The following is a 21,305-nucleotide window of genomic DNA, read 5'->3' on the forward strand; positions in this document are numbered from 1 at the left end:
AAGAGTGCATGAATAGATGGATGGATACAAGAGGGAGGGAGGGGGAAGAAAGGAAGGAGGGAGGGAGAAAAGGGAGGGAGGATGGATGGATGAATACAGGAGGGAGGGAAGGAAGGGAGGAAGGAAGGAGGGGAGGGAGGATGGATGGATACAGGAGGGAGGGAAGGAAGGAAGGATACAGGAGGGAGGGAAGGAGAGAAGGAGGGAAGGAAGAGTGCATGAATGGATGAATGGATGGATGGATGGATGGATGGATGGATACAAGAGGGAGTGAGGGGGAAGGAAGGAAGGGAGGGAGGAAGAAAGGAAGGATAGAGTAGATTTTCTTTACTTTCCAGCTTGAACAGCCTAAGCCTAGCATAATTTAGGAAATGGCTGGTTTTCATCCCCTTCCCCACCCCAATTCCACTGGTTTGCTCGTTCTGCATGATATCTTTGAAAATGCACACTGCCAGGCCCCACCAAGTGACCTCAAAATATCTATGCAGAATTCAAAGGCCACCACCAGCTGTTAACAAAAAGAAGAGACAATCCATGAAAAGAAAAACGTCTCCAAGAAATATGTCTCCCTAAGGAATGCTTGGCTTCCTTTGGAACATCAGTTCTCCAACCCGTGGAACCAATTTATGGCGCGCACATGGAGAATTTGCTCTAACTGTTCTTTTACTGGGTTGTTTAAAAATCCGTCTCTGCCCAATTCAATAGCCACCGCCTCCCCTCGCTCTCTCCCCCTTTCTTATGGATTCTGGATGCCCGTGTTTGAGCCATATATCTCTGCTTTCTCCTGCCTTAAGAGAAGCCCACGACCAAAAGAGACTCAAAACAGGTTTGCTGGCAAATACCAGGACTTTCAACGATGAAAAGGGATGATCTAATAAACACCAAACATGGGACAGCTCCAAGGGCCCAAGGCAAGGCAAGAAATCAAGAGAATTAAGTAGATGTTTTGCGTCAGTCTAGATCAGTGGTTCCCAAACTTGGCAACTTTAAGACTTGTGGACTTCAACTCCCAGAATTCTCCAGCCAGCTCTGCTGGCTGGAGAATTCTGGGAGTTGAAGTCCACAAGTCTTAAAGTTGCCAAGTTTGGGAACCACTGGTCTAGATCAAAGTTGAGAGCATTAGGGGAAGATTGGGCCTGTCCATTTAAAGAATATCACATCTGTATTTGTACCAACCCATTAAACATTTAGTTACGTGCACACCAGTAGGGAAATTCAATTGTTTTTACTACCGGTTCTGTGGGTGTGGCTTGGTGGGCATGCCAGGGGAAGGATACTGCAAAATCCCCACTCCCACCCCACTCTGGGGCCAGCCAAAGGTGGCATTTGCCAGTTCTCTGGACTACTGAAAATTTCTGCTGCCGGTTCTCCAGAACCTGCTGGATTTCCACCTCTGGCTGGCCCCAGGAGTGGGGGGGAATGGGGATTTTGCAGGATCCTTGCCCAGCCATGCCCACCAAGCCACGCCCACAAAACCGGTAGGAAAACCACTTGAATTTCGCCACTGCTTCCAACTCTATAATTCTAACAAAAGAGTGAGTTAGAGAAACACATGCCACCGTTTGGCCTGGCCAAACATTTGGCCAGAGATGGCATTGAAACCCAGCCAAATGCCAGGGGATCAAAGAATCCTCCACCCAAAATCAATTGCTCATTTCTCCCCATCGATGTGACTCGCTGGGGTGCCAAACGGTGCGCAGCGCACTCAGCGCCTGCCTTTCCTTTGAAGCTGAATTCGGAGGGCCTGGGGCATTAATAATCCAAAGTTTTGCGAAGAAATCAAAGTAATTGATTTCCCCCTTGCTCAGGGAGGAGGCACCAGAAGACATCCAGGCATCCTTAACCAGAACAGGAAGCTTCTCATTAAGGTTCCTTTATGGAGAAGGGGTTTTTTTTAAACTTCTTTATGCAAATGGTATTGGTGTGATTTGCATACAGCTGCAAATCTTGCTCGCCATTGTCAAAACACCTCACAAGCCAGTTTTAAAGGCACGGACAACTTTGGCATTGAAAAATTAATAGAAACAACGGTAAGCTTTGGGAGATGATGGCATTGATGAGAGGCCTTGTGGGACAACTCCTCCTGAGCAATTTTTTGAAAGGATGCTGGGATGGGTGTCATCCGATGTGCAGCAAGAAGCTACGGTGTTGAGTGGAAGCCACCACAGGAAAGCACATCCTTTCTCATAGATCAGCCTCCATGCACCCAACTGGTCTATGCCAGTTGAATGGGCAGTTTCTGCTCGGAAGAGAATCTGGGAGTCAAACCATTTGGGTCTCCCAAGTTTGAAGCCAACATTTTGACTCCTACCATGGGCCCATGGAGATGACCTTGGAGAAGGTTAGGACAATTGGTGTAGAAGGACGGTGTGTTTAGTTCAGGGGGATAGGAAAGTGTTTGACTGATTCTCTCCAACTCTCTGGGGGGGAGGGGAAATGGAGAAAGAGGAGAAGGATGGTTAGGAGGAGGAGGAGGAAAAGGAAGAGGAGGAGGAAAAGGAAGAAGAAGAGGAAGAGGAAGAGGAAGAGGAAGAGGAAGGAGGAGGAGGAGGAGGAGAAGGAGAAGGAGAAGGAGAAGGAGAAGGAGAAGAAAAAGAAGAGGTGGAGGAAGAAGAAGGAGGAGAAGGAGGAGAAGGAGGAGGAGGAGAAGGAGAAGAAGGAGAAGAAGGAGAAGAAGGAGAAGAAGGAGGAGAAGGAGGAGAAGAAGGAGAAGAAAAAGAAGAGGTGGAGGAAGAAGAAGGAGGAGGAGGGAGAGGAGGAGGAGGAGGAGGAGGAGAAGAAGAAGAAGAAGAAGAAGAAGAAGAAGAAGAAGAAGAAGAAGAAGAAGAAGAAGAAGAAGAAGAAGAAGAAGAAGAAGAAGCAGCATGATTAGGACCATTGAGTTTGCTTATGGTCCCAACTGAACCAATTGAACCCTTGGCAAATAAGCACTACGAGGAGGAGGAGGAGGTAGAGATGGAGATGGAGGAAGAGGTGGAAATGGAGGAGAAGTGAGAAAGGAAAAGGCTCAGATTTCCTTTCTTTCTTTGTACCACTTTCCAGCAGGGGTGACACCATGGCTTAAAGAACAATTTGGAGTTGCAAGGCAACACATCCAATCAAACAAAACAAACAGCAAAATTATCCTGGGGAAAAAAAATATTCTCAGCTGAATCAATAATGCAAAACGAGAGGCAAGCTGACTTTATTGAAAGAGTTTATTCCAGATGCCAAAGCTGTGAGGCCAGGTAGTGATGGAGGAGCCCTCACGTTACCTCACTGAGGTTCTTAATCAGCCTGAACCTTCACCCTCCGCTGTGCCCCTCCCCCAGGAAAGAAAAGAGAAAAGCAAAGTTTGCATCCATATATCCAATAGAATCAAGTGCCCTGAAATACATTATTGCTACATAACAGATTTGGAGAAACTTTGGGGGTGAAGGGCAGTCCCCAAGCGCGCGGCTCAAGCAAAATCTTTCGAAACCGCCTCCACAAAATTGGGTGCCGACATAAGGATGCCGATGGTGCAGATGATGGTGAAGACCGAGAAGGCCATCAAACAGAGCCGGTCCACCACGGAGGCGGCAAATTTCCACTCATTGCAGGTGGCTTGAGCCTCATCCTGGTCTCGGAAGCGGTTGGCGATGTAGCGGATCTCCTCCAGGATCTTGGCCAGATCCGAGTCCGTCTCGGAAGAGTGGCCGTTGTGAAGGAGGTTCTCCTCGTCCGTGGGGGAACACGCCATTCTTCCACAGATCACCCCGGAATCGGTGGCCGGGGTGCAGTGGACGCCTCGGAAGCCGATATACAACATATTCCCGTTGCTGGATTGCTGACCGCTGACCGTATTGATCTCCATGCTGGAAATGCTGCAGCGGCGTTTGTGCTGGCAAGCCGGGCGCACTCGGCCTTCCCCAGGCCTCTTCATCCTCAGGAACCAGGCACACCAGTTGAGGAGGATGATTCTGGTCTGGAAAAGAGAGAGAAGCGTGTGGTTTTTGATATGCGGAGTCTTTCTCTCAGCTTTCCTAATTACACCAGACAGAAAACACCACCAAATGAGCTCAATCATCTTGCCGGTCTAAAAGTATAAATCTACTGCTTTCTCCTTTGCGGTCTGATTGGCAGTCCATTCCTTGCCCACCCCAGGAGAAGGATACTGCAAAATCCCCATTTCCTCCCGATCAGCTGGGACTCGGGAGGCAGAAAATAAATGGGGGCGCGGCCAGCCAGAGGTGGCATTTGTTTGTTCTCTGAGCTACTCAAAATCTTTGCTATCGGTTCGTCAGAACTGGTCAGAACCTTCCAAAAACCACTTCTGAACCTTATGTATGTGGCACTGAGACTCACCCATGGGTTCCACAGTTGAACATGACCCCAAACAACACTCTTGACAAACAACTAACTAACTCTACTCCGTTGTAAAGCTATATCAATAGATTTTGATTTGATTTGATTTGATTTGTCTTGTATGCCGCCCACTCCCGATGGACTCCGGGCGGCTCACAATAGACAAGGGAAAGGGGGGAAACTAGACAAAGACAACACTTTAAAAACAAAACCGCAACATTCACAATTTCCGTGGGGCTGGATATTTCACAGGCCCCCCGGCCAGCTGGAGCAGCCAGGACTTGGTGGCTTTGTGGAAGGCCGGGAGGGTAGTAAGGGTCCGGATCTCGACAGGGAGATCATTCCAGAGGGCTGAGCCGAGGTGGTGCAGTGGTTAGGGTCCAGTACTGCAGGCCACTTCAGCTGACTATTATCTGCAGTTCGGCGGTTCTAATCTCACCGGCCTCAAGGTTGACTCAGCCTTCCATCCTTCCGAGGTGGGTGAAATGAGGACCCGGATTGTTGTTGGGGGCAATATGCTGACTCTGTAAACTGCTTAGAGAGGGCTGAAAGCCCTATGAAGTGGTATATAAGTCTAATTGCTATTGCTATGTCTGAAAGTAGAATTCTTTGAAGTTGGTAACAATAAGAGAAGATTCCCTACTCTGATGTTTTCTGGGGATTTTTGGTGGTGGGGAAGAGAACCACTACTTTACGCTCGAGTTGCAAAAACTGTGCAAAACTGCACAGCAAGGAATTTGGACCTCTTCTCAATGGTACTCCAGATGCCTCCTGAAAGTTTAAAAAAAAACGTTTGCTTATGCGGCCAAAGAATTTTCTGCCTGCTGGGGAGAAAAAAAAGATACGCATTCCTTTAATTTCAGTCTTCTTTATTTATTGATGATGAGCTGGCTGCCTGAATGAACTTCACAGATGAAGAGGCGGTGCAACGGATCTGAATAAATAAAATATACATCATGGCAGATCCCGATACTTGGCAGCCGGAAGAAGAGAGGTAGCTACAGTCGGTTGAACTTCAGGTAGCAGAAATCACTACGCGTTTTTCTCGCCTGCCTGGAAAAATCTCATCTTTCCTACAAGAGGGGTGGTGGTGTTATTTACCCAGAGCCGAGGTGGCGTAGTGGTTAGAGTGCAGCACTGCAGGCTACTTCAGCTGACTGTTATCTGCAGTTCGGCGGTTCAAATCTCACCGGCTCAGGGTTGACTCAGCCTTCCATCCTTCCGATGTGGGTGAAATGAGGACCCAGATTGTTGTTGGGGGCGATATGCTGACTCTGTAAACCGCTTAGAGAGGGCTGAAAGCCATATGAAGCGGTATATATGTCTAATTGCTAATTGCTATTGCTATTACCTGCCTCTGTTGGGTGGCAGGTCGGGGGTTTCTAACGGAGGAAAAATAAAATTCTGCAAAAAATAAAAACAACAGTGCTTACCCACTTTGGCATTTTCCCACCTTCGGGGTCGTGGTGATGATATTGGAGGACAATGACCGTTACCACCACCGAGAGACCCACAATAATCATGGTGCTGGCAAAATACTGAGCTATGGAAGGAAACAAGAAATCATTTTTTTAAATTAAAAAATAGAGGCCATACGGGGGTGGGTTTCAATTTATTTTACTACCAGTTTACTCATGCACATGCATGCTCATGCGATGCTTCTGTGCATGCGCAGAAGCATCTGGGTGGGTGGGCGAAGCTGAGGAAACATCCCAGCAGTTTGGGGAGTGGCGTCAAGCTGGCCACGCCCATCCAGTCCGCCACCCATTCGGCCACATCCAGTGAGTGGCGTTGAGCCGGTCACACCCACCCAGTTGGTCACGCCTGGCCGCCTCCTCCCCCCGCCCCCGAGGTCAACCACAGCCCTGATGCAGGCCTTCAATGAAATTGAGTTTGACACCCCTGCTCTGTTAGATACTTTTCATCTTGTTTTTGTCGTTCCGTCGTTAAGTCAGAAACAGAGACAGAACTTCCGGCTCTCTCTGGATCAGCTGATCCGTGGCCCACGGGCAGAGGTTAAGGGGTCTCCTGCACCTCAAAAACTATAAGACCTCCCCGAAAATAAGGCCAAGTGCTTATTTTGGGGAAATCAAAAGAAAATAAGACCCTCTTATTTTGGGGGAAACACAGTAGAACTGATGTTGTTACCTAGTTGGGTAATGAAACATCTGCAAGAAAACAAGCACACTCAGAGAGCACCAAGGATCCCACAGTCCTCCTCCTCCTCCTCCTCTCCACAAACCCCACTACCTTCTAGCACTGATGATGATACCTAGTTGGGTAATGAAACATCCACAAGAGAACAAGCATATTCAGAGAGCATCAAGGGTCCCTGAATCTAAAATTCTGTGAAGCTAGAACTGCATAAGACACAAGCTTCCTAAATTACTTCTTTTTTGAGACTGTATTGCGAGATGGAAAAGAGCTTAATTCTTTGAAAGGGACTTACCAATTAAGGGCACAGAATCCGATGTGGCCGGCATGATTTCGGCCACCAGGAGCATAAAAACGGTGAGGGATAATAAGACTGTGATTCCTGGAAAACAAAACGATTGGGTTGGAACCAGGGCACCGAGCAGGCTGAGGTTGAACAAAAATGATTCAATAGATCAACGTTCTCAACTTTGGCCACTTTCAGATGGTGCCTTCCCTCCTTCCCAATTTTCGGATTTGAGAATGGAAGTCCATACATCTGAAAATGGCCAAGGTTGAGAAACAACGGCCCAGCAGTGGTGAAGGAACTGGTTCAGGGGCATGGCAGGCCTGGGTCATTGCCAGTTCTGTGACCCAGGCCTGAATTCCAATACTGGTTTGGCCAAAACAGGAGCAACCCACCTCTGGTTGGACAGGAGGAGACCACGAGAAGATACAGATGGAAGAGTTGAGGTTCTTCACCAATGTCTCAAAGAAGAGAAGGAGAAAAGGCTGATGGCCCTGGATGTTACGCTTTAGAAGGTGACATCTCTTGGTGATAAAAGACTTTGTGGAAGTGGGGCTGTCTTTGGCAGCCCACCATGGCCTTCTTTTTACACACTTTTTATACACTTCATTTTTCATGTTTGTCTACTCTACACAACCCCCTGCAAGGCTGGTGGAATCTTAAATTCCTTGCTAAGAATGCTCTCAGGAGGAACAAGACTCTCTCTCAGAGGGTGATCCTTGTAGCCCGCTGGCGATACCAACCCTATGTATATTGAGCAGGCAAATTACCACGCGTTTTCTCATCCTTCTGGCTCTGCTGCACTGCTGAGTAACCAAATATAAAATATTGAGTAGCTGTCCTTTGAATCATATCGTGGGAAACAAGGGGATGGAGAGACAGAGAAGTCACCGTAGGCTATGCAATATGGACTTGGAAAAAGTTCATAGATGATGATGATGATGATGATGATGATGATGATGATGATGATGATGATGTCGATGATGATGATGATGATGTCGATGAATTGCAAATGATATCCTTTGGCATTTGATTCCACATTGCTCATCTGTTGGACAGAGAAGCTTGCCAAACTGGCGTGCCAAAATGAATCATCCTTATGCTCTCTTTCCTCCCGCCCCCAACAATTGTGACAAACATACATGAAGTCAAATTTTTATGTCCATTGTGAGATGAGGATGTAAAACCAGAGGTGGGTTATATCCTCATTGAGCAAAATTGCACTTGCTCGTGAGTAGGTGCATGGGGTTGCAAAGAAACGACACGTTTGGAAATGCCTGGTCTGAATCTCACTTCTGCCATCCACCCAGGGGCATCTTTGTCGAAGTTATTTTGTCTTGCTCCTGCCTGCCCACCAATAGCAATAGCAATAGCAGTTAGACTTATATACCGCTTCATAGGGCTTTCAGCCCTCTCTAAGCGGTCTACAGAGTCAGCATATTGCCCCCAACAATCCGGGTCCTCATTTTACCCACCTCGGAAGGATGGAAGGCTGAGTCAACCTTGAGCCGGTGAGATTAGAACCGCTGAACTGCAGATAACAGTCAGCTGAAGTGGCCTGCAGTACTGCACCCTAACCACTGCGCCACCAGCATCCTGCAAACCAGAATGTTTCGCTCCATTGTTCCAGTTTAGAACTGCTGAATTCCTGCTGCTAATGCCAAGACTAGGACTTGATTACCATAAGGTAAAGGTTCCCCTCGCACATATGTGCTAGTCGTTCCCGACTCTAGGGGGCGCTGCTCATCTCCGTTTCAAAGCCAAAGAGCCAGCGCTGTCCGAAGACGTCTCCATGGTCATGTGGCCGGCATGACTCAATGCCAAAGGTGCACGGAACGCTGTTCCCTTCCCACCAAAGGTGGTTCCTATTTTTCTACTTGCATTTTTTACATCCTTTCAAACTGCTAGGTTGGCAGAAGCTGGGACAAGTAACGGGAGCGCTAGGGATTCGAACCGCCGAACTGCCGGCCTTTTTCTGATCGTCAAGCTCAGCGTCTTAGCCACTGAGCCACCGCGTCCCTGTTGGTTATCATATCCGGCTCCAAAAATCAAGACGAACATTGGATTATAGCAAATCATTAAGGGAAACTCTTTCTTGCAACTAAATGTTCAGCTAGATTTTTGCAATTGGATGTAGCAAGTCTAACTACTGGAAGCAGAAACTTAGTTTGCTTCTTTGCCAGTTAGTAAAGGAAGCAGATCTGGTGACCAACATTTAAAAACACTGCATTTTTTTTTTAAGTTTCCTCAGCGGTTGGTTTGACTTTCTTCATGCCCCGCTCCTGATCCAATTCTCCGATGATTTCATGGGCATTTCTTTCTACCTGCTTTCCACATGCTTACAGATGGGGGTGACCTTCAGAGAGAAAAAAAAACTTGCTTCAAAGCCAATAGAATCATCTCTTTACCAAGTGAAATTTTCTCTCCAGAGTCAGCTGGAAGCAGGAAAACCAGAAGGGCGAGGGCGGAGATCAGGACACACGGGATGAGGAGATTAAGTCCATAATACAAGGTTCTCCGCCGCATTGTGATTGTAAAGGTCACATCTGGATAGGGCTCTTTGCAACAGTCGTAGAAGGATTCCGTCCGCTTGCCCGGGACTCCTGCGTGGGGAGAACAAAGATTCAGAGGGAGCAGCAGCCGTTGGTCTTAGCTTGCACGAGGATTCCTCCCAATCGTCACAGCAGCCCAGCATCTGGAGAATGACTCGGGTTAGTGACCAAGGTGGACTTGAAACACATCATAGCAGCCCTGGGGAGACCAGTAGGGACATTTAAAATGGTTAGAGCTCCAGGATTATCAACCCAACCAGAAACTTCCAAATGGAAACTAGAGAGACAATGATGGAGAGAAAAAGAGGAGGAGGGGGTAGGAGAAGAGGAGGAGGAAGAGAAACCAAAGGAGGAGGAGAAGGAGCAGGGGGAGAAGGAGGAGAAAAAAGAGGAGGAGGAGGGGAAAGAGGAGGAGGAGGGGAAAGATGAGGAGGAGGAGAAGCAGGAGAAGGAGAAGCAGGAGGAGGAAAAGGAGGAGGAAGAAGAGAAGGAAAAGCAGGAAAAGGAAAAGGAGGAGGAGGAGGAGGAGAAGGAGAAGGAGGAGGAGGAGGAAAAGGAGGAGGAGGAAGAGGAGGAGGAGAAGAAGCAGAAGCAGGAGGAGGAGGAGAAGGAAAAGGAGGAGGAGGAGAAGAAGCAGGAAAAGGAGGAGGAGGAGAATGAGGAGGAGAAGGAGAAGGAAAAGGGGGAGGAGGAGGAAGAGGAGAAGGAGGAGGAGAAGCAGAAGCAGGAGGAGGAGGAGAAGGAAAAGGAGGAGGAGGAGGAGAAGGAGAATGAGGAGGAGGAGGAGAAGGAAAAGGAGGAGGAGGAAGAGGAGAAGAAGCAGAAGCAGGAGGAGGAGGAGAAGGAAAAGGAGGAGGAGGAGAAGGAGAAGGAAAAGGGGGAGGAGGAGGAAGAGGAGAAGGAGGAGGAGAAGCAGGAGGAGGAGGAGAAGGAAAAGGAAGAGGAGGAGGAGAAGGAGAATGAGGAGGAGGAGAAGAAGGAGAATGAGGAGGAGAAGGAAAAAGAGGAGGAGAAAAAGAAGAATGAGGAGGAGGAGGAAAAAGAAAAGGAGGAGGAGGAGAGAGTTGTTTAGTTCCCAACAGTCAAACTGAATCAATGCACAGTCAGCAAAGGTGGAAGAGTGGACCAATGGGAAGAGGAAAACATTTCCAAGTCTCTGACTCTCGTAAAAACCGTCCTTCCCCTCCAGCTGTCTTCCATGAATCAGCCACCGAGCTTGTGAAACGATTCCCCGGCCTCTTATTTTGTTATTAGCCCTCGTCAAAAAGACTGAAAAAGCGGCCCTTTTTTTTTTTTTAATCTTCCAACTTAATCATTTACAACTTTACGTAGGCGTCGGGGAGGCCTCGAGTGAAATTACCCACAACTTCCTGTCTGGATTGGCAGCCGGGCAAAACTTGGGCTGCTTTTAATGAACGATCAGGAATACGGGGAATGGAGAAGCGTCCAATTGTGAGAGCAGCCCCTCCGCCCCCACCCCCACCCCCCCAGCTGTCCCGCTTTTTATAATGGGGCAATAAAAGCACAACTTTTTTACACAGGGTGCAGTAAAGCAGCATCTGTGAGCTTCCCGGCTGCCATAATGATTCCCCCAGGTAGGATAACAGGACGGGAATGTTGAGGTTTCGTTGTAGCTCAACCTCAATCTTGGCCATGTGGTTGAAGGACCTTCCAAAGCATACTTGACGGTGGATGAGGAGGCTGAGCAGCAGATGCTGGACCTTGGCTGATAATGACCCCACCATCGCCAGCCAATTTGGATCCATCTCCATTGCGGTGTTGCTGGCCACCATCCATGCCTCACCATCCGTGAACCCAATCCGCACCCACTAAAGACCCTCTGAACAGTCTCCTCCCTAATGCAGCCCCTTATGGGCCACACTCAATGGGAGGGATCACTATGCCATGGAGCTGGAGATCCCTGGAGAGTCTTAAAGAGAAGTCTTCTTCAGGGTTTGGTGAGATGATGGACACATCAGGTTTTTTTTTAGCAATTCTATCCAATGGTTTTCTCTATTCTCATCTTTAGCCCTCAGGTGTCCTGGTGGCAGGGAGTCCCCAGACTATGGTCCTAGTCAACTGGGGTCTATAAGAATGTATACTCCTTCCTTCTTTCCTTCCTTCCTTCCTTCCTTTCTTCCTTTTCTTTCCATTTTCCACTTCCTTTCTTCTTTCCTTCTTTCCTTCCTTCCTTTACTTTCCTTTTTCCTTTCTTTCTTCCTTCATCCCTTTTCTTTTTTCTCTCTTTTACTTTCTTTCTTTCCTTACTTCCTTCTCGTTGCCTTTTCCCCTTCCTTCCTTCCTTTTCTTTCCATTTTCCCCTTCCTTTCTTCTTTCCTTCTTTCCTTCCTTCCTTTACTTTCCTTTTTCCTTTCTTTCTTCCTTCATCCCTTTTCTTTTTTCTCTCTTTCTTTTTCTTTCTTTCTTTCCTTACTTCCTTCTCGTTGCTTTTTCCCCTTCCTTCCTTTCTTCCTTTTCTTTCCATTTTCCCCTTTTTTCTTTCCTTCTTTCTTTCCTTCCTTTTCTTTCCTTCCTCCTTTCTTTCTTTCTTCCTTCCTCCCTTTTCTTTTTTCTTTTTTCTCTCTTTTTCTTTCTTTCTTTCCTCCCTTCTCTTTGCCTTTTCCCCTTTCTCCCTTCCTTTCTTACTTCCTTTTCTTTCCCCTTTCCCTTCCTTTCTTCTTCTCCCTTTTCTTCTTCCTTCCTTCTTTCCTTCCTTTTCTTTCCCCTTTCTGCTTCCTTCCTTCCTCTCTCCCTCCTTTCCCTTCCTCTTCTTTCTTTCCTTCCTTCCTTATTTCCTTTTTTTTGTTTTACTTTTTTTTTAACCTGCAGTTGGTTTTCTACCACTCTGAGCCACCCACTATTAAACTGGGGGAGGGGGAATCCTGTTCATAAAGAAGATCCACATATTTATCTTACCAACCAAATCCCACTCCCCGTTCGAAATGTATCCAGAGATTTCGGCTTCTTGCATCTGGAGATCAAGAGACCAGCCTCCATAAGTCCATGATCCGAACTTCAATTTACAGTTCTGAACATCAAAAGGAAACCAGCGGACATCGATGGAGCAAGAACTCTTGAAAATCCCTAGATTGAAGTGGAAAGAAAGAAGGAAGGAAGGAAGGAGTATGTCAGCCATTCACTTTTTAAAAAGCTCAGACACAGAATGCAAAACTTCTGCCCTTCCAATTTTACGCCTGATTTGTTTAAAAATATTCCTATTGGGTGCTCCCTGCAAAACAACACAAACTATCAGCGTTACTAGTACCCCATGGATTCTTGGATTGTACCGATTGCTTTTTCTTCCTTCCTGCAACTATTGTTTTATTTTTCATTTCATTTCTGCGGTTTTCACTGGCTTGCTTGTTTACATATTTCCAGCTAGGTTTTTCCTTGTATTTTTGATCTAAGGGAATGACTTCATGTTCCTTTTCTATAAATATTTCTAAAAGTTAATCCTGCCAGGGATATCTCTGCAGTTTTGAGGCACCTCTGACCTATAAGTATGTTTTTATCTGTACCCATTATCATAACTAAAACAACAGCAGGGATAGCTGATATAGATAGACAGACAGACAGACAGATATTAGATAGATAGATAGATAGATAGATAGATAGATAGATAGATAGATAGATAGACAGACAGACAGACAGACAGATAGAGATAGATTGATTATAGATAGAGATAGAGATTAGATAGATATAGAGATAGAGATAGAGATAGAGATAGATGATAGAGATAGAGATAGAGATAGATAGATAGATAGATAGATAGATAGATAGATAGATATTAGATAGATAGAGATATAGAGAGATAGATAGATAGATAGATAGATAGATAGATAGAGATAGATAGATAGATAGATAGATAGATAGATAGATAGATAGATAGATAGATAGATAGATAGAAAGATAGAGATTAGATAGATAGATGAGATAGAGATAGATAGATGATAGATAGATAGATAGATAGATAGATAGATAGATAGATAGATAGATAGATAGATAGATAGATAGAGATTAGATAGAAAGAGATATAGAGATATAGAGATATAGAGATATAGAGAGATAGAGAGATAGAGAGATAGAGAGATAGAGAGATAGAGAGATAGATACATAGATAGATAGATAGATAGAAAGATAGAAAGATAGATAGATAGATAGATAGATGATAGATAGATAGATAGATGATAGATGGATGGATGGATGGATGGATGGATGGATGGATGGATGGATAGATAGATAGATAGATAGATAGATAGATAGATAGATAGATAGATAGATAGATAGATGTTATACACACACACACACACACACACACACACACACACACACATATATATATATATAAAAGTCACAACCCCTGGTATGCCCAAATATGGGAGGAAGATCACTACTTCCATTCTCTGTCCTTCGGCTCGTCATAAGAGACCATCCAGACAGAAACCCAATATTTTTACTGTTGCCTTTGTTACATTTGTCTTGTGTTATTTATTTATTGATCAGCACAAACACAACATACATACATACATACATACATACATACATACATACATACATACATACACACACACATACATACATACACAGAGAGAGAGAGAGAGGGGGGAGGGAGATTATTCAACTTTTCCAAAAATCCGATCTCATTGTTGGAAGTTTCCCAGGTTCCCCTGAGACAGGTGCTAATTTTCCCAGCATCCCCATAATTATTCATACCTGGAGGAAGATACTGACAGTAGCCTGAAGAGTTGACCAAAACATTTGTATGGAAAGTAGCATCAAAACGTTCATCAGCACTGGAGGAAATCAACAAAGAAAAGAGAAATGATTTTATTAGAATTAAAAACGGCAAACGAAAAAAGAATCGTCCTTGGTCAAAGTATCCAGCCTTTTGGCTTTGATATTCCAGACAAAGTCCGTCTCCTCCAACCTTGGACACCAATTTTCTAAAACTTTCCACAGAGATGTTTTCTTTTCCCCGCATTTCTGGAATAGCACGTGACGTACAACCACAACTGAGCCAAAAGCCTCTGTTGCTAAGTGAGAAAGTTGTTAAGTGAGGTTTTGCCCCCGTTTACGACCTTTCTTGCTACAGCCGCTGAGTGAATCACTGCAGTTGTGAAGTTAGTAACATGGTTATTAAGCGGATCCGGCTTCCACGTTGACTTTGCTGGCCAGATGGTTGCAAAAGGGTGACCCCGGGACACTGCAACGGTCATAAATATGAGTCCATTGCCAGGCGTCTGAATTTTGATCATGCAACCGTGGGATGTTACCTTGGTCGTAAGTGTGAAAAACGGTTGTGAGTCACTTTTTTCGGTGCTGTTGCAACTTTGAAGGGACACTAAGTAAATTGAGGAGTACCTGTGTGCAGAGGGGTAAAGGACGTGGTGGCTCAGGGGCTAAGATGCTGAGCTTGTCGATTAGAAAGATTGGCAGTTCAGCGGTTCGAATCCCAAGTGCCGCGTAACGGAGGGAGCTCCCGTGACTTGTCCCAGCTTCTGCCAACCTAGCAGTTCGAAAGCAGGTAAAAACTATTTTTTTTAGTTCTATTCTCTAAGGCACCTGAGTGTAGAATGCAATGGGTGGAAACTAATCCAGGAGAGAAGCAACTTAGAACTGAGGAGAAATTTCCTGACAGTTAGAACAATCAATCAGTGGAACAGAAGTTGCCTCCAGAAGTTGTGAATGCCCCAACACTGGAAGTCTTTAAGAAGATGTTGGAGAACCATTGGTCTGAAGTGGTGTAGGGTTTCCTGCCTAGGCAGGGGGTTGGACTAGAAGACCTCCAAGGTCCCTTCCAATTCTGCTATTATATTGTGTTGATTAGGGGACTGGAGGCTAAAACATATGAAGAACGGTTGCAGGAACTGGATATGTCTAGTTTAATGAAAAGAAGGACTAGGGGAGACATGATAGCAGTCTTCCAATATCTCAAGGGCTGCCCCAAAGAAGAGGGAGTCAAACTATTCTCCAAGGCACCTGAGGGTGGAACAAGAAGCAATGGGTGGAAACTAATCAAGGAGAGAAGCAACCTAGAACTGAGGAGAAATTTCCTGACAGTGGGAACAATGAATCGGTGGAACAGAAGTTGCCTCCAGAAGTTGTGAATGCCCCAACACTGGAAGTCTTTAAGAAGATGTTGGATAGCCATTTGTCTGAAATGGCATAGAGTTTCCTGCCTAGGCAGGGGGTTGGACTAGAAGACCTCCAAGGTCCAACTCTGTTGTTGTATTGTTGTATTAAAAAATGCAAGTGGAAAAATAGGAACCACCTTTGGTGGGAAGGTAACAGCGTTCCGTGCGCCTTCGGCGTTGAGTCATGCCGGCCACATGACCACGGAGACGTCTTCGGACAGCGCTTGGCTCTTCGGCTTTGAAACGGAGATGAGCATCGCCCCCTAGAGTCAGGAACAACTAGCACATATATGCGAGGGGAACCTTTCCCTTTATGTGCAGAAGGTGGCATAGCTGAGTCCAGGTAGCCACACAAAAAACCATTTCCCGCTTTTGATTGGGGTGTAAGCTGAAAAGAAGTTCTCAGAGAGAAAGCCACTGAAGATGGCCTCTTTCTTGAAGATGGCCTGCTTTAGAAGGTGCTGGCTACCCACCTCCTTTGATCTTCTCTGCCAATGGAGGACAAAGCTAAAGGTTTGCTGTCACTCACAGGAGGAGTCCAGGTGGAGACTAGAGACCCTGTCTGGGGTTGAGGGACTGCATGGGGCTGATATTGACGGCCTCATCCATCAGCGGGCGCTTGTAGCCTCTTCCGTGCGCTGCGCATGGCCGTCGCAGAAATAGGCGCGAGCATATGGAGGACATGGAATTGGGTCTATCACCCCGTCTCCTGGTGAATTAGAAACCTTGTCATCGCTTTCTGAAAGGAGATCCATCACAATCTGGGCCAGGAGACACACAACGTCTCTACTTTTCCTACGACGCTACTTAACAGACTTGACAAATTGACAACCGAACGGCTTGAAAAATGAAGCCTGCCAAAAGAAGCCACCGGAGCATACGTTTAGCCAGAACCCACCGAGGCTCTTTTGAAGGCCTCCCAGGAGATGCATTTCAGCTTCCTCTCCTTCCCTCCCAGAAGGTTCCTTCTCCCCACATCAGGGAATTGGAAATCCCAGGCTCACAAACAGGGAGAAGAGTTGCTAAGGAGCCAAGCATCGAAGAATCACAGAATAACAGAGTTGGAAGGGGCCTTGGAGGTCTTCTAGTCCAACTCCCTGCTCAAGCAGGAGAACCTGCAGTTGTTAAGTGAATGCTGTGGTTATTAGAGCCGAGGTGGCGCAGTGGTTAAATGCAGCACTGCAGGCTACTTCAGCTGACTGAAGTTCTGCAGTTTGGCTGTTCAAATCTCACCGGCTCAAAGGTTGACTCAGCCTTCCATCCTTCTGAGGTGGGTAAAATGAGGACCTGGATTGTTGTTGGGGGCGATATGCTGACTCTGTAAACCGCTTAGAGAGGGCTGAAAGCCCTATGAAGCGGTGTATAAGTCTAACGGCTATTGCTATTGCTAACAAGGATTTTAAAAAAAAACGCATTGCACAGAAACTAATGTTAAACAAGGTTTGTTTCTGAGCATGTCTTGAGCGCTTTTCCCCAGAAGGAAGTCTTCATAAGCCTTTTAGTGTTTTCCCTTCCCTCCAAGGCTAATAACATATGCTCATCTCCAGCTCTTGCTTAAACACTGGCGCCAGAACCAATTATTCCTCCTGACAGATGAAGCTGGTGGAGCGTGTTTTGGAGCAAGTTTCATCCAAGAGGATTTAAACAAGAAAGAGATGCACGAGGAGGGGGGAAAAAAGGACTCGCTTGGATCCTGGAGTAAACAAAATGAAGTTGTCAGGCCTGATAAGAGGGTCTTTGTTGATTGACGGGAGAAAGTCTCTTCCCCGCGGACCACTAGACTAAGACCATATCATGAGTTCACACCGGCGTCTAATTGCGATGCCGAGCCTCAAGTGGGCCAAAAAGGAAGGCCGGCGTGATTGTCAGCGGCAGCTCGAAATTGGAGTGAAATTAACCAAGCACCGAAGCCGTTTGAGAAAGGAGACAAGGCACTTTCTTGATCCTTAAGCCAGGATGTGGCCAATCCCTACATGGAGGACCAAATAACACAACTGCGTACTCATCAGTGGGTAATAAGCATTATTAAGACCCTCACACATGGGCTAAAAATGAACAAAGGCTACACTTGCTGGAGAACACCATCGCTTCAAAAGTACTCTAGGTCAGTGTTTCCCAACCTTGGCAACTTGAAGATGTCTGGACTTCAACTCCCAGAATTCCCCAGCCAGCATTCGCTGGCTGGGGAATTCTGGGACTTGAAGTCCAGACATCTTCAAGTTGCCAAGGTTGAGAAACACTGCTCTAGGTGTTCCAAAGATGATCTGGATGTCCTACTTCTCTAGACCTTTGAGATGAGACAAAGTGCTCCTGGGGGCTGGGAAGGGCAAAAACGAGCAAAAAAACAGGCATTTTTTGCTCATTTCCCCCCTCCAGCCCTAAAAGGACTGTACGAGCCTCCCAAAGCCTATACGTGCCCTGTTTTTCTTTTGCAAAAAGCCGGCCCATTTTCATGAATAACGGGCCATTTTTTTTGCTCGCTTTTGCAGCCCCCCGGAACACTCTGCAGGCTTCTCAAACGCTCTGCATGCCCCATTTTTCACCAAAAAAAAAAGGTTTGAGAGGCCTGCAGAGTGCAAACCCTTTTTAATTTACCTCTTCAAAATCTTGGATGCATCTTATACTCCGGTGTGTCTTATACTCTGAAAAATACGACATTTCATTCCCACCCATTTTCCATCTCACCCTGGAAGCAGAAGGGTGAAACAGAACTTCCGATATGCCTCTGTGAGCGTTCGACCTTCAGCCTGGCCCTATCAAAAAAAAAACAAAGGCAGAAGGAAATCCTTGCGAGGAAAGTCCACCTTAAAATAGGCCGCTTCCGGCTGACGATCAAAGGCAGAGCTAAAGAAACAGCGCTGAGCACAGCACGGGGCAAGGCAAGAGGTCTTTGGCCTAATTTCAAAAGCCTTTCACAAGATTGCTGCTCTGCGTTCGGCCCGGACATGGCAGCTTTGAAGGGCTGCAGAGAGGCCCTTCAACCACTTCTCGGCTTATGACAACGTTCACAAAAGCCGAGAGAGAGGCTTTCAATCCGCACCAATGTCAGAGGAGGCAAAGCAGCGTGAAGATATGGGGACAGTTGGCTTCGCTGGGAGAAAGCCGGGAGACGTGTCCTTCACAAGGCTTTCATAAGTGGTTTTATAAGTGGGTTTCTCTCCATATTTTTTACTGAAGGATTAAGGTCTCCTTGGAAATCTAGCCAGACGATGACGCCTCTGAAGCCATTCTCTTTCGCTTCCCTGCAACTAGAGAGACAACAGGGAAGGGAGGAGGAGGAGGAGGAGGAGGAGGAGGAGGAGGAGGAGGAGGAGGAGGAGGAGGAGGAGGAGGAGGAGGAGGAGGAGGAGAGGGCTGTGAGGTCCTTGGCATTCTATCAGCTTAGTGGTTTCCTTGCAGACATTTCATCACCCAACTAGGAAGCATCATCAGTGCTAGAAAAGAGTGAATAACAAGAAGAGGAGGAGGAGGAGGAGGAGGAAGAAGAAGAACAAGAAGAAAAACAAGAAGAGGAGGAGAAGGAAGAAGAAGGAGGAGGAGGAGGAGGGAAGAGGTGAAGGAAGAGGAAGAACAAGAACAAGAAGAGGAAGAGGAAGAAGAAGAGAAGGAAGAGGAGGAGGAGGAGGAGGAAGAGGAAGAACAAGAACAAGAAGAGGAGGAGGAGGAGGGGGAAGAAGAAGAAGATGAAGAAGAAGAAAAAGAAGAAGAAAGAGAAAGAGAAGAAGGAGAAAGAGAAGGAGAAGGAGGAGGAGAAGAAGAAGAAGAAGAAGAATTAGAACTAGAAGAAGAAGAAGAAGAAGAAGAAGAAGAAGAAGAAGAAGAAGAAGAAGAAGAAGAAGAAGAAGAAGAAGAAGAAGAAGAAGAAGAAGAAAATGACTCCTCTGGAGTTCTTGTTGCTCTCAGAGCTTGGTGGTTTTCTTGCAGATGTTTCGTGACCCAACTAGGGAACCTCATCAGTGCTACAGGCGTTTGCAGCGAGGAGGAGAGGGAGGAGATCAGATTCCAAGCAAGAACCTTCAACTGCTTGCAAAGTACCTCCCAAAAAAAAGCTAGCCAAGATTAAAACCAATGAAGCTTAGCAGGTTGCATGAAGTCAGGTTTTAACTGGCCTGGAGACGCATCATCCTGTGTGGACCTGCCCAAAAGGTCTGTGTCTTTGAAAACTGGTCAAAAAAGAAAGTGCTCCATGAATTGCTTAAAACATTTGCTTTCGTATTTAAGAAGACCTGCTAAAAAAAAATCTTGCCACGAGAGAGTAGACACGAAGCAGAGAGATTTTTATCTGCTGAGCCGCCTCGTTCGTTGGCAATCCAAACCTGGAAGGACCTGGGAAGGCAGATCTGTCCATTTTGCATCTCCTGTGAGAACAGAAGCGGGCATCTTAAGCACGTCTATTTTTATCTGTGAAGTATTGGCGAGATAGCTGCATTTCTTTCAGCCTTCAGCCAAAGAGCCTTCAGGTTTTGGTGGCCACCCATCTGCAGAGGCAGCCAAGAATTTAGTTCTGTGGTTCGTTTTTCTTTTTTTTTTTAAAGACCATCGAGGGAGTCGGCGAGAGCTGATCTGAAGCCAGCCAAAGAAAGCATAACACCACAAAACTCCCTGGGAACATTTAAATCCGCTCTCTGACTTAATCCCTTCTCTCTGTGGCATTCAACAAGCGGGATTTTCTATCTGGCGCATAAATATGACTCGCCCGGGCATAGAGAGGGTAGCTTAGCAGGATGAATGGAAAGAGATGGACGGGAAGAAAAGGGCAATGTGTGAGCACAGCAGCCAGAGGAGGGAATGTTAAGATGCTATTTCTGTAGCTGAACTGCCCAGGAAGAATGTTGAAGAGAGTGCAAAGGGCTTTTAGGCTGAACCCCAAATCTTAGCTTGCACGAGGATTCCTCCCGACATTCACACAAACCCAGCAACTGGAGAATGACTCGGTTATTGACCAAGATGGACTTGAAACACGTCATACCAGCATTGGTGAGACTCGTAGGGACATTGAAAATGGTTAGAACTCCAGGACTACCAACCCAACCAGAAACTTCCAACTGGGAACTACGGAGACAATGATGGAGAGAGAAAGAGGAGGAGGGGGAGATGGAGAAGGAAAAGGAGAAAAAGGAGGAGGGAGAGGAAAAAAGAGGAGAAGGAGGGAGACCGGGAGGAGAAGAAGAAAAAGGAGAAGGAGAAAGAGAAGGAGGAGGAAAAAAAGAAGACGAAGGAGGAGGAGGAGGAGGAGGAGGAAGAGGAGGAGGAGAAAGCTTCCAATCTAAGCTCTTTGAATTTTTGCAATCGAAGTCTCATCACCTTTTTTTAAATTTATTTTATTTTATTTTATCAATTTCATATATACATTCACAATTATATGATCTCATAACTGTTCTTAATAATATGTATTTATAACAATTTTTCCCTACTGTTGACAATATACTTGAAGATTGCTTTCTTACCATCCCATAGATCCATCTTATCTTACAACGGTCCTACTTCTTCTTCCCTCCCTCCCTCTTTCCTTCCCTCGTTTCTTCTCTCCTACTCCCCTTCCTTCCCTCCCTCCTTCCCCTTCCCTCCTTCTTTCCTTCCTTCCTTCCCTCCTTCCTTCCCTCCTTTCTTTTCTCCTTCTCTCCTTCCTTTCCCCCTTCCTTTCCTCCTTCCTTCCCCCCTTCCTTCTCTCCTACATTCCCTCCTTCCTTCCCTCCTTTCTTCTCTCCTTCCTTCCCTCCTTCCTTCCCTCCTTTCTTCTCTCCTTCTCTCCTTCCTTGAGGTCTCATCACCTTAAGCGAATAACTCGCAAGGTTTCAGGTAGATGTTTCTTCAGCTTTACCTGGAGATGCTGCGAAATGAATCTGAGAGGTA

At 46.2% G+C, this 21,305-nt stretch overlaps 1 protein-coding gene across 1 annotated transcript in view; it reads right to left on the minus strand.

Moving 5' to 3' along the window:
- Nucleotides 1-3,189: 3,189 nt before the first annotated feature.
- CHRFAM7A (CHRNA7 (exons 5-10) and FAM7A (exons A-E) fusion) overlaps nt 3,190-21,305 on the minus strand; it is a 44,444-nt gene continuing 26,328 nt past the window's right edge. The window contains exons 5-10 of the mRNA XM_087703987.1: nt 14,032-14,111; nt 12,235-12,402; nt 9,175-9,369; nt 6,776-6,862; nt 5,760-5,869; nt 3,190-3,946 (exon numbers count right to left, since the gene is read on the minus strand). Coding sequence (XP_087560113.1) covers nt 3,440-3,946; nt 5,760-5,869; nt 6,776-6,862; nt 9,175-9,369; nt 12,235-12,402; nt 14,032-14,111 — 1,147 coding nt within the window. The 3' untranslated portion in view covers nt 3,190-3,439. The remainder of the gene's footprint in view (nt 3,947-5,759; nt 5,870-6,775; nt 6,863-9,174; nt 9,370-12,234; nt 12,403-14,031; nt 14,112-21,305) is intronic.

The sequence above is a fragment of the Thamnophis sirtalis genome, unplaced genomic scaffold (genome assembly GCF_051295495.1).
Source record: "Thamnophis sirtalis isolate CommonGarterSnake01/CBP01778 unplaced genomic scaffold, rThaSir2_p1.2 scaffold_2, whole genome shotgun sequence".
Lineage (NCBI taxonomy): Eukaryota > Metazoa > Chordata > Lepidosauria > Squamata > Natricidae > Thamnophis > Thamnophis sirtalis.